Source organism: Macrotis lagotis, chromosome 8 (assembly GCF_037893015.1).
Source record: "Macrotis lagotis isolate mMagLag1 chromosome 8, bilby.v1.9.chrom.fasta, whole genome shotgun sequence".
NCBI classification, from domain to species: Eukaryota; Metazoa; Chordata; class Mammalia; order Peramelemorphia; family Peramelidae; genus Macrotis; species Macrotis lagotis.
Genome location: NC_133665.1, coordinates 99,915,204 through 99,934,192, shown reverse-complemented (window position 1 = coordinate 99,934,192; position 18,989 = coordinate 99,915,204). Strand labels below are relative to the sequence as shown.

The window sequence follows — 18,989 nt, the reverse complement described above, 5'->3', positions numbered from 1 at the left end:
GTAATAATATTTTAATACATAAAACTCTTGACAAAAACAAGCAATTGAAGGGAAAGGTTAAGGATAACTTGCATTACCAATGATTGCTACAAAGAGTTTCATTAAATGATATCACATAGAAAATCTGACTTATGTACAAATTTTAGGGAACAAATTTATCATTTGATTGATATAAGTATATAAAAATACATATATTATTTCCGGAAAGTTAAAATATTTTGTAGTATTTTAATGATGGTTAAAATTTTATTCAATTAAAAAGAGCTAAAAGAACTGAATATAATATGAAACATGTTCACCTATACTTGATCTTTTCATCATATCTATGGTTTTAAAGTTTGAATCATATGCTATTTACCTTTTGTGTCTCACAATTGGGCTCACAGCTGTGGTTCATGAAACGAGAACAGTTTCCTTTCTGAGTGGCATCTATTATCTGCAAATGCAATTTTTAAAAAAGGTTAAAAACCTACTCAAATTATCTTTTTTCCCTTGGTGTTAGCAAAATTTTTGAACTTTTTATTATAGAGAACATTATTCAAAAAGCCCCAATATATTTTACTTATACAAAAAATTTATTCAACCTAATAGCCCTTATTTCCAGTTACATCCCTTATTACACACACACACACACACACAACACATTAGACCAAAGACCTAAGAACCCAACAACTGAATCAGCAATCTGAAACTTTTATAGTCTAAGAGAACCATATGAGCAGCAGAAAAGTTAAGCGGATCATAGAGTTAATTATCTACTGTAGCTGGATATGAACTCAGATCTTCCAAACTAAAAGGCTATTCCTTTATCCACTGTCCTTTACCACCACAACAGTAATGTCTCTAAAAATCATCTCTAAATATACTGTATTAAAGATGTTAAAAATCTAATTTCTTTTTCCTGACTCATTTAAGAGTTCAAATAGTGCTTTTTCATTTCTATTACATAACCATTCTTCAAGAGTACCATCTCCCCAAATGAAGCATGCAAAGTCTCACTAATAACTTAGCTTCCTTCCTTACATAGGGGAAGGAAACAAATATATATCAAGTACATGGCAATTGCTAGTTATAAAGCACTTTACACAATAACTATATGTCCTTTCATCATTCTAATAACCCCATGAATACAGGTACTATATTATCTAATTTTGCATTTGAGGAAACTGAGACAGAAAGAAGTGAAGTGACTTGTCCAGAATGAGACTACATTTGAACTCTGATCTTCCTGATTCCAGCCCCAGGTCTCTCTCAAAAGCACTACTTTAGGGGTCTACTATGTGAAAGTTAAAATGAAGTCAATTTATCCTCATCTTTTTGTTAAGTCTAGTCATTATACCCTTCTTATTTGTATCAATTATTTCCTTCTAAATTAGGGCTTCTAAATCTGGGGCTAATGAACTTGTTTTTATGATATCTTTATAAATGTATATTTGGTTTCTTTTGTCATGTGCTTTATCTTATGCATCTAAAAATATTATTCTGAGATTCAAAGATCAATAAGCTTTGACTTGAAAGGGTCCAAGACCCAAAAATGGTTAAAACCTTTGTTCTGTTAGTTCTTGAAAAGGCTCCTTTTTCAGCTATAAGTGGGTCTTCAAAATTGTTGACAGCAGAGGACTGCCAATCTATTCAACTAACAATTTAGCAAAAAAATATTTTGTTTTCCTTCTCATCTTTCTAAAGTGACTAGAAATTTACATCTCTGAACACTTTCCAGCACATATTATAAATATAAAAATCCAGCAAGTATTGAATTACTACTTCCAAAAACTGAATTTACTAGGAAGAAAATAACTTGAAGGAGTGGGGAAAAGGATAGTGGAACATAAATAATACTCAGAATCTGTCTTATCCTCAGAGACTTTTCTCTGACTTTCCAGGTCATTCCAATTTGGGTCTATAGTTTTCCTAAAATACCATCTCACTCTTACAAAAAAAGGCTGGGTCTAATTCCAATTGCTGATTGGCATGGTAGATAATTTTCTCCACTTCTAACCTGAGCTTATTCATCTCTTCTTAGTCTAATGCCCCTTCACTCCCAGAAGATGGCCATATTGATGCTGGACATAGTGTGAACACCCTTTCTGTGGCTCAGACTCTAAAGCCCAAGCAATTTATCAGTTTCAGGCAAATATATACATCACTATACCTGGTCTACTCATTCCCATCTTACCCTCAACTACTATAATACATTTCCCATCAGATATAGCCATTTAAAAAATTATTCAGGTCAAGCACATCATTTCATTACTCAAAGAACTTTCTTTACTTAAAAACATTTCTCCCACTTATGATAAGCTCTTTCCCCTTTTGTACATTTTCTTTCCTCACCCATTTATGTTTGCTGAAATCAACTTTATAGATTTCTTATAACAAGCTTTCCTGTTCTACATTCTCCATAAGACCATTATTTAAATCTTTTCTTTCTCTTTGTTAAGCTGATCTCTTTCTCTTCCTATTCATCCTCTCATCACCACTTGCTGTCCTATTTATTTCCAACTGTGAGAACATATCAAATTATCCAGGTTTGTCTTCTACCAAAATTATTGCTGATACTCTCTAGATCTTTCATTTTAAAATCAACATAGTAAATTATTAAGTCCACAAAAGTAATTTATTATTCTAGAAGTTAATTATTTCTCTTTATTAATTTCAGGGGAAATAATCCCTAAGAGCTAACTTACCTCATCGTTCTTCAGTGCCATGAAATAATAGTGGATATTCTTGTTTCTGGCATATTCCTTCACCCTAGCTTTAAACTCTTTATGGTCCAATACCTCTCCACAGTATTCCAAAACAAAGGTATTCCTATAAAATTCAGAGGAAGAAAATAAGTAAAATTCCTGAATTAAAGTGGAATTAAAGCACAATTTCCAGAATTAAAGTTGCCAAACAGGCAAATTAAAAACCTAGTCCAAATGGGGTAGCTAGGTGGCGCAGTGGATAGAGCACCGGTTATGGAGTCAGGAGGACCTGAGTTCAAACCCAGCCTCAGATACTTAATAATTACCTAGCTGTGTGACCTTGGACAAGTTACTTAATCTCATTGCCTTGTAAAAAACAAACAAAACAAAAAAAAAAAACCCCAGCCTAGTTCATTACCCAATCAATTTATTGCTAACTAGACATAAAGATCAATATGCACCATTTAGCCACCCCAGATAGTTTAGCTTTAAATAGTATAGACAGTAGCATCATCAATTAGGAGCTTTAAACCAATTTGGGAACTTACCTGAATAATTTTAAGCTGGAGGAAAACAATTATCATAAGAAAACAAATTTCTGGAGGACAACAGTTAGCATAAGTAATTAAATCAAACAAAAGACTATTTGAATATCCATTCTCTTACTTAAATCATTCTAAAATTACCTAAGACCTTAAATTCAATGATCCTAAAGCTAAAATATAATGTATAAAATAATCAAAAATCTTAAAAATCCAGTAACCTTTTCTCAGTGCATCTTCTTGAATTCTTGTGGAGCATTTAGAATAGAATCTGCACTTTCATGTAATTCCTCCCTTATTTTGTGTGATTCTCTACTTCCTTCTATGTTCTGACAACTTTGGTTCATCTTAGTTTCCATTTTTCCTCTCCCCTCTAGCATTTTCCTGTTCAAAATGCAAAGAGTTGGGGCGCCTAGGAGGCACAGTGGATAAAGCACTGGCCCTGGAGTCAGGAGTACCTGGGTTCAAATCCGGCCTCAAACACTTAATAATTACCTAGCTGTGTGGCCTTGGGCAAGCCACTTAACCCCATTTGCCTTGCAAAAAAAAAAAAAACCTAAAAAAAATGCAAAGAGTTCCCAAAATTCTATATATATATTTTTTCCCCAAGGTCTTCATTTTATGGTTTTAAATTCTCACCTCTACACATATGATTCTCATCTTTTTCTTCCTGATCTCTCAAAAATTCCACTCTACATTTTTAATCCTTTCTATTATATCCCATAATTACTTAAAACTTAGTAAAAAGTACTTATGGACACTGACTTGGCTTAATTCTACCTAAAAAAAACAAGCCTTTTCTTCTATATAAGCATTTTAAAAGTATCAACATTTTTTTAATTACCCAAATACAATATCATGTTTGGATTCAAAATGTTGATTCCTTAATCTGCCACCCCTTAATTTGTCACCAAGGGTTATGAATTTTTCCACTACAGCTTTTCATATATCCTTCTCTTCCATAATTAAAGTTACTAGATTAATTCAAGTAAGAACTAATAGTATGAACTATTGTAAAAAAAAATCCCCTATATACACATTTCCTTTCTATCTAATTCTTACTTAATGCTACCATTATAAATGAGAGTTCAAACATCATCAATAATTCCACACTACTTAAAAGAATATAAAAGGTCAATCTCTTTCCAGTTTAATTCAAGGGACTGCAAAATCTGGTTCTAGTCAAATCTAAACAATTTATATGCAGTCACAATTCCCCAATGCTCCTTACAAAGTTTTGAACACCATTAGCAACATTTGGCAAGTTTTGTACCACTCTCTACTCTAAACTTATTCAAATTATATATATATATATATATGTATATATGTATATATGTATATACATATATACATATATATAGATTCTTTTTTTTACTGACAAAAGCACCTTCTCAATCAATAAATGTGGTTTATTAAATATTCAGTAACATGTCACTCCTAAAAGAAAGTGGCTTCGCCTTGTGCCTTTGCATCCTCAACAAGTAACAAAATCAGTCACTATGACAGGCATTAAATGCTTATAGAATTGAAATGATCACTTTAAGGAAAATTCTCACTTTTGGATAATTCTCAATAAGTTTGTAAAACAGTTAGAATCAATGGTATTTATAACAATGCATTTTTGACAAAGTCCCATAGGTGCCCAGATGACAGATCTGTTATTTGCATATGGGGAGAAAAAAGAGAGAAGCAGAGGAAACAGCATAAGAAACAGTAGAAAATTATTGTTCTGATTCTTCTTTCATAGATGATTAATATGGAAATATGTTTAAAATGACAATACATGTATAACCTATATGAAATTATTTGCTGTCTTGGGTAGGGGTAAGAAAAGGGAGAAAAATGTGGAACTCAAAATCTTACAAAAAAATGAATGTTGAAAATTATCTTTATAGGATTGGGAAAAAAATTTTTAAAAAGAAACAGAGGGAAACACTCAATCTGTTTGAAGATTACAGATGGTCCTGTTTGGCTGCGGCTGTATCTAAAAGGATCCTCTGAAAGCCAGAAAAGGAACAGTTTTTATTTTAAATATTATTTTAGGAGGCGGAGCCAAGATGGCAGCATGAAGGCAGCATTTCCCAGGAACTCCTTCCCCCAAAACTCCAAAAGTCAACAAATTATGACTGTAGCTAAAATTTAGAGGGGGCAGAACCCACAGAAAGACTGAGTGATACATTTTCCTAGTCTAAGATAACTTAGAAGTTCCACAGGAAAGGTGTGCTTCACCAGGACTGGGAAATGGAAAAAGTCCCAGTTGCAGCACAGCCCTGGAACAGCTTGATGGGATGGGAAGAGAATTCTACTACACCAGAATGAGTGTGGAGTGAGGGAGCATTGGGTCACAGAACCTGCAGCAAGAATACAGAGAAAGGGGAGGCTAGGTGGCACAGTGAATAGAGCATCGGCCTTGGAGTCAGGAGTACCTGGGTTCAAACCTGACCTCAGACACTTAATAATTACCTAGCTGTGTGGCCTTGGGCAAGCCACTTAACCCTTGAAAAATCTTAAAAAAAAAAAAAAATCTGGAGAAAGCAGCCTATACCCCCAGAGATGGTAAGGGGATCAGGGAAGACTGCAAAAATTTCTCTGCTCTCCCTCGGGTAGGACTCTGCTATTTGCCTACACTCAGATCCAGGTTGCAGTTTGGGCTTCCATACTAAGTAGCCAAACAGGACCCCTCCTTACAGCTCCCAGGCAGAGGGAAGCACAGGGGCCATCTACATATCAAAGCACAGCTAAGAGAGCATAAGACCTTGGAGGAATAAAGGTCCCAGTGAGGTATCCCCCCCCCAAAAAAAAAACCCCAAAGCCTTGGAAGTGCTGTAAATTAGTCTTGGGCTGAGGAAATGAGTATAAAACACAGAAAAAGAAGAATCTGACCATAGAAAATTACTTTAGTCCCATGGAAGACTGAAACACATACTCAGATGATGACAAAATCGAATCATCCATATCCAAAAACCTCCAAGAGAAATAGAAAATGCGCTCAGACTATGGATGAGTTCAAAAATGACTCTGAAAAGCAATTAAGGGAGATGGAGGAAAAATTGGAAGGAGAAATGAGAGCAATGCAGGAAAATCATGAAAACCAAATCAACAGCTTGGTGAAAGAAATACAAAAAAATACTGAAGAAAATAATATGTTAAAGACCAGTTTAGGCCTGATGGAAAAGGCAAAACAAAAGGCAAATGAGAAGAATGCCTTAAAAAGCAGAAATGGCTACTGGAAAAGGAGATAAAAAAGCTCTCTGAAGAAAATAACTCCTTCAAATGCAGAATGGAAATTAAGGAAGCTGATGACTCTGCAAGAAATCAGGAAAGAAATAAAAGTCTTCCAAAAAAGCCAAAAATTAGAAGAAAATGTGAAATCTCATTGAAAAAACAAACAACCTCGAAAACAGATCCAGATAAAATAATCTAAAAATTATTGAGCTATCTGAAAGCCATGATCAGGAAAAGAGCTTAAATATTATATTTTTTTATTCTTCAACATTTTTAGTTCTTGGTAACCCAAAGTGAATATAAAGTATCTTAAGAACAAGAGTCATGTATCTTTTAAGTCACATATATTTTAAGTCCAGTGGGTGTCTAATTTTAAGGGCTTGGCTTTTCTTCTTGAAGAAAAAAAATTTTAAAAATGTGGTTTTCATTTTTCACTATATCTATTATAAAAGTATAAAATATTAAGTCTTATTTTGTTAATAATGATTTCATATCATTAGACCTATCTTTTAATTTTTTTCAATCTGTTTTTAAAAAAAAATTTTCCCCAACAACATGCAAAGGTATATTTTGAGGTAAGATTTTTCTCCCTCTCTTCTTTCCATCCTTCCTCCTCTTGAACATCATTATGAATCTCTTATAGCAATCTGATATAGGTTATACATGTACAAAAAAACTAGGTCATATTTCCATATTGGTCATGTTGTGAAAGAAGAATCAGAACCAAAAGGGGGAAAAAAATAAAACAAAATTTAAAAAGTGAAAATAGTATGCCTTGGGACCACATTCAAGACTGCATAGTATTTTCTCTATTTGTAGATGGTATTTTCTATCACAACTTTTTTGTTTCTTTTTCCTTCATTCTCAAAGACAACCATGACATCAAGGAAGAGAGCCCTGACAAGCACGTAAACTGTATTTGAGTGAGGGAATGTTGTGCTAGGTCATCAGCCTCACTTTCTCCTCCAGAGTCTGGATCCAGTGAGCAGATAAAAATCAAACAGGGTTAAGTCCAAGGTCACACAGCTAGTAAGTGACAAGTGTCTGAGCCTAAATTTGAACTCCCATTCTCCTGACTCCAAGGCCAGTAATCTATTCACTCTGCCATCTAGCTGCCCACAAGTCTTTTAGAAATATCCTTGATCACTTTACTGCTGAGAGGAGCTAAATCTGTCATAGTTAATAAATAATGTTCTCCTGGTTCTGCTCATTTCACTCAGCATTAGTTCATTCAAGTCGTTCCAGGTTTTTCCGAAGTCTTACCCACTCTTCATTTCTTACAGAACAATCGTACTCCATCACATTCATATATCACAATTTGTTCAGTCATTCCCTGTTTGATGGACATCTCCTCAATTTCCAGTTCTTTGTCACTAAAAGAGCTGCTAGATATTTTTGTACATGTGGGTCTTTTTTCATTTTTATGATCTCTTTGGGATAAAGACCTAGTTAGTGCTATTGCTGCATCACAGGGTATACACAGTTTTACTACCCTTAAAACTTAGGGGCATCTTATGGTATAGTTTTAAAGTGCTCTCCAGAGTGGTTTCATCAGTCATTTCATAATCAAACAATTTAACATCTTGGAAGGACCCTAAAGATTTATTTCAGTGTCATCATTTTAAAGAATGTAATGGAATTATTTTTACACAATATAAAATTACTCTGAGAAAACAGACTTGTATGAATTGATATAATGAAATGAACAGAATTAGACCATTTATATGGCAATCAAAAGATTAATAATTGAATAAATGATTCCAAAAGACTGATGATAAAGTCTGTCTTTAAACTGTGGACACTAAGGTAAAGGACAAGACATGTAAAATGTAAAATATATTTTAAGGCATAATCAATGTGTGATTTTTTTTTTATTTTATTAAAAGAGAGGACTTTTGGGAGGAAATAAGGAGAAGAAATAAGTAGTGATGACACAAAAAAGAAAAAGATCATCAATGAAGTACTAAAAAACACATAAGTGTGCAGAAGGGTAGAGACAAGCAGGGAAGTGTTGGTATTATCATGGTAAATATAAACTTCTAGACTAATAAGCTGTCCATGACAGAGATTTGGTTTTATATACAATCCTCTTTCTGCTCTTTCTTTCCTCTTTTCTGTTCCATCCAAATGTTCATCTGTTTTGATATTTATAATCACATTTTAAAATAAAGTTTTGAAAAATCATTTTTCCTATTCACTAGCAGAAAGAATAAGACAAATTAAAACAACTCGGGTTTCATTTCACACAATGTCAATTGGTTAACAAAAGATAGAAGCAATCAATGTTGGAAGGTCTATGGAACCATATAAACACATTGTCACATCTGTGATAAAATTATTCTGAATACTAATTTGAAATTAAGCAAGAAAAATATCAATTTGGCACTGCTCTATCAATTAGTCAATAAAGAATGATTAAGTGTCATATCCAGAGCTAAACATTCAGACTATAACAAGCAAACAACTACATACATGATATTCAGAGAATAAACTGGAGGTAATTAAAATAAGAATTGAACTATTAATATTAAAGGGGATTAAGAAAGACTTCTTGTTGAAGATGAAATTTTAGCAAAGACCTGAAGGAAGTCAGGAAAACCAGGAGAAAAAGAATTCCAGGAATGGGGCACAACCAGTGAAAATGCCAGGACTTGGAAGAAGAGCATCTCATTTAGTGTCATTCAGGCACAGAGTACATGGAAATAAATAAGGTATAAGAAAATGGGAAAGCAAGAGGAGGTCAGGTTATCAAGAATTTTGAATGCCATTTTATATTTGATATCAGAGGCAACAGGAGTCACTGAAATTTGGTGAAAATCAGAATTATGCTTTAAGAAGATCAAGTTAAGGGCAGCTAGGTGGAGCAGTGGATAGAGCACTGGCCTTGGAGTCAGGAGTACAGATCAAATCCGGCCTCAGACACTTAATAATTGCCTAGCTGTGTGGCCTTGGGCAAGCCACTTTAACCCCATTGCCTTGAAAAATCTAAAAAACAAACAAACAAAAAAAAAAGATCAAGTTAAAAGCTGACAGAAGAATGTTTTGACATAGAGATAAATTAGCAACCATCTATTGTGCAGGTGATGAGGGCCTGTGTGATCAAAAGAATGTGTGTGTGTGTGTGTATGTATATATATATATATATATATATATATATATATATATATATAGAGAGAGAGAGAGAGAGAGAGAGAGAGAGAGAGAGAGAGAAAGAGAAAGAGAGAGGTTTCAAATGTAAAATAGACTGAAAATGACGGGGGTGGGGAGAAAGGAGGAGTGACAAATCAAAGTTGCAAGCCTGGGTGACTGGTAGGATAGCGTTACACATATCATATCCTGAGACTCAGTGCTTTTGATACCAGACATATATCTCCCCCAAGGATATCAAAGAAATAAAGGTACAAGGATATACTAAAATATTTATAGAAACTTTCTTTGTTAATAGCCAAGAACAGAAAATGAAGGTCCATCAATTGGCAAAAGGCAGAAAAAGATGACAAATATATATAAATATAATGGAATACTATTATAAAATAATAAACAATAAGAGAAAATTCAGAGAAACATGAGAAGATTTTCATCAATATATACAAGGTACAATAAGCAGAATCAAGAGAACAATATAGAAGAGGGCAACAACAAACAAAAAAGATTAAAACACAAAATCCAACCTTAAATAAATGGAAAACCAAGGGAGGCCCTACATAACTTCCAGTGACTATGCCTTCCTTTCCCTCCCTAGGATAAACAAATATATACACATGGATACAGCAAGAGAGGCAGGGGACTACTAAAACAATGTAATATACACATTGCCTGATAGAATCTATCAGGTACTTGCCTTTGTTTTTATTTGTCACAAAGGTGGTGGTGGGGGGGGAACTGAAATGAGAGCTATAAAATAATCATTAATATAACATCCAAAGTAAGACAAATTTATGGAGTACCTTCAATACTAGGTTGGGAAGTCAGAAAGTGTTTTGAGCGAAGGAGTGATGGGCTATAGGAAGGTTCATCTGATAACAATATACAGAAAGATCAAAAGGAAGTAAGGAACTAATAATTCCAGGAGAGAAGTCATGAGAACTTCAATTATATCACTGGCAACAGAAAGGCAAACTAAATCAAATGAACATGATTCATTATATTTGAAAGATGAATTCAGAATAATAAAGGGTTTTAAGTCATATAGTCATAAAATATTATAAAAAAGGGAGAAACAAAGATATTTTGAAATACAGTTAAAGAAGTTACATGTTTCCTTTCAGACATATTTCATTTGAACCTCCAACAAGACATCTGGTGTGACTAATAAACATAGGAAAAACAGATCTATCACTCAGAAAGGTCAAGGTTAGAGGGAGGGTATTTGGAAGTCATATGCAGAGAAATGTTAGTTGATAGCATGGGATGATATTGTCAAGGAAGAGGGTTTACAAAAAGAGACAAAGGATTATAGATAGAATCTTGAGAATCAGACTTCTCCTAATAACCAATAAAATTTATAAGCACAGCCTTAAAAACAAAAACTTTGTTTTTATGGGATATTTTTCTACCCCTATAGTCTTCCTCTTATTTTCTTTGAAAAGTAAATTTCAGGTTGATTAGTTTTTAAAGTGACCATTATACAATACTGGTTCTTCAAATAAATGTAGGTTGTGAGAAAATAAGATTTAAAGTAAAACATCACACAACATCCAAGGAATATTCTTTTTTTTAAAATTAATTTAATATTATTAGGTTTTTTGCAAGGCAAATGGGGTTAAGTGCAAGGAGTATTCTTTAAGAAAAACCTTGGATGTGCAGTGGTAAAGTTTTCTTAGGTTCTTAAGTTACATTCAAGGACACAAGGCATATACAAGAAAATTTGCTTCCTCTGCTACATAATAAGCTACTTACTACAAATCAAGATGGAAAGCAAAGGGATCTTTGAAAAAATTTAAAGACTACTGTAGATATTACAGTCCTTTCAAATTCTCCATTCTTATCTGTTTTTCTTCCACTTTCTATTCAACTCCATATACCTCTCTTTACTAGTCTTTTCTGCCAGATGAATTTATCTAAAGGTTCTTAAGTTATATTCAAGGATATGTAACAGGAAAATTTGCTTCCTCTGCTGCTGCATAATAAGCTCATCTAACTAGCCCTACATTGTTGATACACAGTATAAAAAGATTCTGGAATATTTTTTTTAAACAATCTCATGAAGAGGAGGAAAAAAAATGGATAAGTCAATTCAAAACAAAATAAACAGGGGCAGCTAGGTGGCATAGTGGATAGAGCACCAGCCCTGGAGTCAGAAGTACCTGAGTTCAAATGCAGCCTCACACATTTAATAATTACCTAGCTGTGTGGCCTTGGGCAAGCCACTTAACCCCATTGCCTTGCAAAAACTAAAAAACAAAGTAAACAGTATCTTAACAGTAAAAAAAAGTATATGTATATACATTTTGACATATTAAAAAAGATGTTTTGTAATTGCAAACATTCTAAGAAACTGCCCCTCAAATAGAACCATTTTTTTCAATTTATTAGACAACTTTTATTAACTGGATATTTACTAATCCTTACAGCAGAAAATTCATTTTTCTATACCTTACATGTCCAGGTAACAAAGCCTATAAAGGGAAAGTTGGTTTGAAAAAGAATAGATGGCTTACGATGGGAGATCTTTGGCAGCTCTCAGACCCCAGCCTTTCTTTTCAGTTAATATCACTTCCACATCTGCATGTTGTTTTCTCTGGAATCGTCTATTTGAACAATAATCTCCATTTGGACACCGGGAAGAACTGAAATTAGATGGTAGTTAAAATTAACTATCATAAAGTAACTCAAAATGGTCAGTTTGACTTTTAGATACATCATTCATATAACATTCCATGTATACCTACAAGCCACAGTTTTCACTTAGAGAACAGTTTATACTTTTTCATAATAACTTTGTGTAATATAGGAGTATCCCCGCATAATAAATGAGGAAACTAGGCATCAGAGGAGTTAAATAATCCGATTGTGGTCACACTTTTAAATTTCAAATCTAGGGGTAAATGAAGACTTCTACTTCTAGTGTTCTCTTTTCTCTACATATGGATGATGAGTTTGATTATTGTCATTTTAGTCATTTTCCATAAATGCAGTAATACTAATTATTCACAATGTTCTCAAAATGTGGACAATAGTTTCCTATCTCATAACATATACATATAGGTTAACTTGGTAAGCCTGAATCAAGATGATGTTTATTACCTTGTACCATTTATTATTTTCCATAATCCCCATCCAACCTGTTTCCCATTAGTTTGGGTCATTTGAGATATTCAACTGATATTCAAATATCAATATTTGAGGAGAAGACTAGCTTCATAAACACAGGCCAGTTGATTAAGAATGTCTATTTGCATTCAATTTTGATCAATGTATAGCATGGAAACAATATAAAGACTATCAGATTGCCTTCTGTGGGGGGAGGGGGAGGAAAGCAAGATGGGGGAAAAATTGTAAAATTCAAAAAAAAATTTTAAAAAAGGCTGTTTGCTCAGAGTGGATACAAACTAATGACAAGAGTCTTTTCTTCTTCCTCTTCATTCCTAGAAGGAATGATCCAAATTAAATATCAAGCAATAACTTGGGTCCCAGGGAAGGACAAAAAAAGTTGAAGAACTAGTACCTATTTTCAAGTAATTTACTTTCAATATAGAAGGAAAATACAGAAAATATTTAACAATGAGATGAAAATATCATATCCAGACTATAAAAGAGAAGTTATAAAAAATAGCTGTCTAAAATAGTATGAAGAACAGAACTCACTTTAGGTTGAGGTGAAGAGGAAAAGGTTTCACAGAAGTATTTGAGCTGGATAATTAAGGATGAAGAGTAATTAGGAATAAAGCTGGAAATGCAGAATAAGTATAGAGGGCTTTGACAATCAGGATAAAGAATTTGAATATTATTCTAATAATAAAAAGGTTTTTAAGAAGGCAAATGATAAGACCAAAGGAAAGCTTTAGATATATTCATCTGGCAGAAAAGACTAATAAAGAGAGGGACCAAAGGCAAGAAGACCAATTCTAATTATTTGCTTTTGTTGTGTCTTTATGAAGATTTCTTCATTTCTTAATTGGAAAAGTGAAAACCAGAATAACACACACTCCTACCTCTCCAACTCATCTTGAGAAGGATTAATATGAAAATTAGCATATTTGAGTATTATACCTTGAAACTAATCAGAAGGAATACAGTATCTTAAAAAAAAAAGAAAAACATAGCCTCTTTACCCTTTTTTCCCTGTAAAGGTAACAGGTTACATAATAAAAAAGAAAATTGATTTTGGAGCCTGAAGACCTGCATTCAAGTTCCATGCTATGATACTTACCAGTTCTATAACCCTGGACAAGTCACCTGATTTCCCTGAGCATTTGTTTCCTTATCTGTAAAAGGGGCACTAAAAATACCTACTCTGTTTTAACATTGTTGTGCATATACAACTTTAGAAAAATTTACATAAATGCACATTTCTTTTAGAGAGTGCTTGACTTGAGTTCTGGACAAAGAAGACATCAATTGTATGATCTTGAACAAAACCCATACTAAGACTGTTTCCTCATCTATAAATATGTTCATATTATCTACCCATCACAGATTTTGTTGTGAAACTGTCTTTTAATCTTACACTATATAAGATCAAATATACATATAGTTATCAGTTGCCAGATCACCTCTTCATATTAAAAATAATCTTCCCCCTCCCAAATAAATAGGTATATCAGAAACAGAGATCTAATGAACACTTCATTAATTTCCATTTGAGGTAAAGAAGTCATATTTAAAGGTAGGCCCCCATTCACGCTTCTAGCATTAATTGCTGAAGACATTAAATATTTGTATTAAAAAATATGAAGTCTAGTTATCAATGTAAAAAGGGCATTAAGCATGCATAATGAAATGAGTATAAAGGATGGTAAAGAAAAAGATCTTAACAGAGAATAACACTAGAAAACATGGCAATTTTGAAAATCTTATCTGAGACAGACAATAAGAAGCCAGACTCTCAATTTTTTTTACCAGTCTCATCTCAGTTGAGTAAACACAATGTGTAAAAAAAATATGTCTACTGCCCATGTTTTAAAACAACTCTTACTTCACCACTTCTACGTAATTCATAAATCTACATCCAGATCCTTTACTAGAATTGCCATTATATTATGAACAAATATGCCATGAATCTATTAGAAAAGGTCAAATGTAAGTGTCTACAAAGATACAACAGCAACTTTTCTCCTTTCACTACTGAAAACATCATTCTGTTAAGGATAGGGATTGGACTGTTATTTTACAGGTATCCAGATCCCCTAGATAAGGAAATTATTTATACTAATGAAGAGTAATACTTTATCTGCATCTTATCTTAAGAAAGTGGCCTATAGGTCTGACCCAGTCAATAGGGATCAGAGATGGTACTGTAGCGTAAACATTTATTAAGCAGTGCTAAACTCTAGTTACAAAAGAAAAGATAAACGTTAATAAGCCTTGATACAGTCTAATTCTTATCCCAATGTAATTTATTGATAAATATCTAAACAATACAATCTCAAACTTTTGGTCAATTCTGTCACATAATGGAAATGTCTACTGTAACTTTTCCCTTTTTTCCCGAGCTGCCACTTCTTCACTGTGTTCCTTAAGGTCACAAACTCTGTAGGCCTCAAGTTTTTGTTATCTGTAAATTATTTTAATAAAATAATTCTATCATATTGTCAAATGATTAAACTACTTCAGAATACCTAGAAAAGATAGCAAATGACAAAAGAGATTTAAAAGAGCAAAACAAATTTAAAAAATCCACTAAGATATTCACCCTGTTCCAATCAGGATCATCTGAAATTCCAGAAAACCATCCATCACAAGAGAACTTTCTTTATGGCCCTATTACAAATAATGACAGTCTCTACAGACAACTGTACTGACGACAGTGATCTGACAGCAGACAAAATATTAAAGTACAGGAACAGAATATAATAAAACAACTGAAAAAAATCTAGTATTCCAAATAAAAATTATATTTACCATTCTATCATGAGGAGACGATTGAGACAATCTTCCCCACAAGCTATTTCTCCTTGAGCTCTATCATCTTTAGAAACAGGTGTACACTCACATTGCATTCGCTTGATATCCCGATGGGATTTATTCTTCTTTCTAATAAGTAAAATTTTTAAAAATGGGTTAACTAAGAGCAAATGAAATAACTGATATCTCTATGTCAAACTTAGCCTTAAATAAGATTATGTATTTTTTTGCTTTTTAAATGAGAAAAAAATCTCTATTAACAATAAGAATTCAAAACAATATGACTTTTAGTCAACCAAGATCCTGCTAAGTAATGGTACAAATTCAGGATTATTATCTTGAAACCCCTAGAGCTTGATTCCTTCCCTCCAGGTCTGTTAGGACTTCACTCTGAGTAACTCAAATCACTGAACAGACTCAGGCTAGGCTCAGGAGGAAATAAGAAAGGTTGGAATTGCCAGATTCAGGGGGCTAATTAAGGATCAGCTACATCAAGTTTCAGATTCAAGTGTTGTAATGGATAAAAAATGGTTACATGGGCAGAGGGAAAGAGGTGCAAGTCATAAAATAAGTAGAAAATATAGAATATGCAGTTAAGTATTAACTTTTTATTGATCCCTTTGTTATTGGGAATTCCTTCTTTATTCCTTCAAAACCCACTGGTGCCTAACAAAACAAAAAATGATAAATAAAGACAGAAATTTGGTGTAACATAGTAGTCATCATACTCCTGTGTTAAGCTGTGCCAGGTATAGAAATAAACCAAACAAAAAGGGAATTCATTCAATCACATGTGTAAAACTCATTGAAGGGAAGCAAATGTATATTCAACTACAAGTGTGATATCTGCCTATTATTTCAACTCTACCAGGATCCTTAAAAGGAAATATTAAGAATATAAATCTCTCCCATTATTGAGGATGAGTTATATGACTTCTAGAAATATGATCCTTACTATACCTTAGTCATGTTTGATGATAACTTCATTTTCAGTAACAATAAAACTATCTCCATAAAAAGGGATAGAATGATACTCCTCCTCACTGACAAAACAGAAGAAAACAGTTTCACTCTAATCCTTTAATTCTAGTCTGTCTCTTTTTCTTGTTTTGTTTGAGCAGTGGTTCTTATCTTAATAAAGCATCTAAATAGTGTAACTGGTATAAAAACTTTCAAAAATAGTAACTTCAGAAATTATTGTTCCATTATATTATTTGCTAATCTTAAATGGGCTATCTGAAATATGGAGCTATCTCTCAATATCCCAATAATATCAAGTCCTGCACTTGGGTTCAAAGAAATCAACTATGGAAGTAACAAATAGGGGGAAATTAGGTTAGCAAACGATTTATATGAAAAAGACTTAGGAGTTCAAAATGAGTCAAGAACATGACTTCTCAGCCAAATAAACTAATGAGATTTTAGGCTGAGTTTATAGTAGAATTCTGTATTCATAGTAAGAGAACTACAATACTACTGAAAAATCATGTGCAGGTCTAGATAAATAATGAAGAGACGAACATAGTACACATCCAGATAATGTCAACCAGGCTAAACTCAAAGGATGTTTAGCCATTATAGGATCTGAGGATCTTGAGAGATGTGATGTAATTGACAAAGTATTTAGAAGGTTCATCTTGTAAAAGTGGTATTATATCTCTGTTGGCCCAGGAAGGAAATGATTCACTGATTATAAAATACAGAGAAACTAATTTAAGCTCAACATAAAGAATAACTACTCAATCAATTCAAAAATTTATCTGAAGGATAAATTCTGTCGTTGAAGACCTTCAACCAAAAAATAGCTAATTACTTTCCCAGGTTACCATAGATAGGATTTTTAAGAATCGTTAAAGGGTTGAACTATATGATCTCCGTGGTTTCTACTAATACTATGTTAACAGAAGTCATAATGGAAATGATACCCACTAAAATTCCAATCAAATTTAGTGCCATTTGGTAACAGTATAAGGGTGTTACTCATATTAATTATTATCATCTTTGAAGGTAGAAGCTCCTGAATTTTCAACTGAGAGACATATAGTTTTTAAAAAATAAGCCTAACATAAACTTAAGTCAAATTAGAAATTTGCATCTAGCTCAGAGGAAACAATTTCTTTTACTGTATTTGCAATGGCCGAAAATCTGAATGATTATTTCAGATCCAGTGTCACATTTTAAAACAGATTACACAAAGTGAACTATTATCCGAAGGTACAATAACCAATGTAGTGAAGGTTCTGTCTGGAAATCATGAGGAACTGAAGAAACTAGCTATGTTTAGGGTGCAAAAAAGAAGACTTAGAAGACATGATTTGAATATCTGAAAGGCTTCTGTCATATAAGAAGGGAGCGGATTCATTTCATATTATTTCAAAGGGCAATATCAGGAGCAATGTATATAAGTTTTTTTTTGTTTTTTGTTTTTAGGTTTTTGCAGGGCAAATGGGGGTTAAGTGGCTTGCCCAAGGCCACACAGCTAGGTAATTATTAAGTGTCTGAGACTGGATTTGAACCCAGGTACTCCTGACTCCAAGGCCAGTGCTTTATCCACTACGCCACCTAGCCGCCCCTTAATGTATATAACTTTTAAAAGGGCAGATTTTGATTTACAAAAGAACTTAATGAAAAAACTACACAAATGAAGAACAGGCTGCCCTAAGAGCTAATGAGCTCTCTTGCACTAGGGGAATTTAAGCAGAAATTGAATGGTTGTCAAGATTTTTCACCAAGTGGGAGTTGAACAAAATTAATCTCTAATTCTTAAGATTTCACAACTGATTTTAGGGCTCCAAAGAGAGCTGTCACTGGTCCATTAAAGATGCTCAAATTGCAATAATACTTATTCTTCCATCTGACAGTTTCAATTTATCCAGGCCTATCAAAAATGGGTGGAAAAAAAACACATCTCAGTTATCTTACACATTTACCAATCTATTTGTTATTTTTGACTCAAAAATGGAATAATTTTGTGAGGCTCCTAATTAATCCTAATATGCAGCTATCTTTGAATACTGCAGAGTTCAACTTTAAAGATTAAAGGTAATTATTGTATAGGATAATTAAAATAAAACAGAAGATTCTTTTGTATGACATAAAAATTAAAATTATTTTAAAGAAAGCTAATACATCTTTTAAAACCAAGAGGCAGCCATATTGAGAATTTTCAATGGATCTAGAAGTACTTTCATATTTTTGCTAATTCAGATTTTATATATATATGTATATATATATATATAAAATCTATGACTGAGTTACTTGCTACAATGAATTTGTAAGGCAATAAGCTGTTGGGCATTTCTGTTCCTAATATATTCTAACTTTTGCAAATTCTGACAAGTGACACGGTTAAAGAAAATTATAAAAGTTCTTGTATTTCTTAAAGAATTGTAAAGATCAATTTCCAAAAATTTAAGTGCATACTTCATTCAGGAGTACAAGAGAAGAATCTTGGGGGTGGGGTGGGGGA

The 18,989-nt window shown here is 33.1% G+C and overlaps 1 protein-coding gene across 4 annotated transcripts in view; it reads right to left on the bottom strand.

Annotated features, from left to right (window-relative positions):
* The window catches only part of SETD2 (SET domain containing 2, histone lysine methyltransferase), a 118,113-nt gene that overhangs the window by 83,824 nt on the left and 15,300 nt on the right, over positions 1-18,989 (bottom strand). For all 4 annotated transcript variants that reach the window (XR_012470887.1, XR_012470888.1, XM_074197734.1 and 1 more), the window contains exons 2-5: positions 15,518-15,649; positions 12,115-12,243; positions 2,688-2,811; positions 359-436 (exon numbers count right to left, since the gene is read on the bottom strand). Coding sequence is in view for 2 of the 4 variants with exons in the window: in XM_074197734.1 (XP_074053835.1) it covers positions 359-436; positions 2,688-2,811; positions 12,115-12,243; positions 15,518-15,649 (463 nt within the window). In the remaining 2 variants the exon portion in view is untranslated. The remainder of the gene's footprint in view (positions 1-358; positions 437-2,687; positions 2,812-12,114; positions 12,244-15,517; positions 15,650-18,989) is intronic.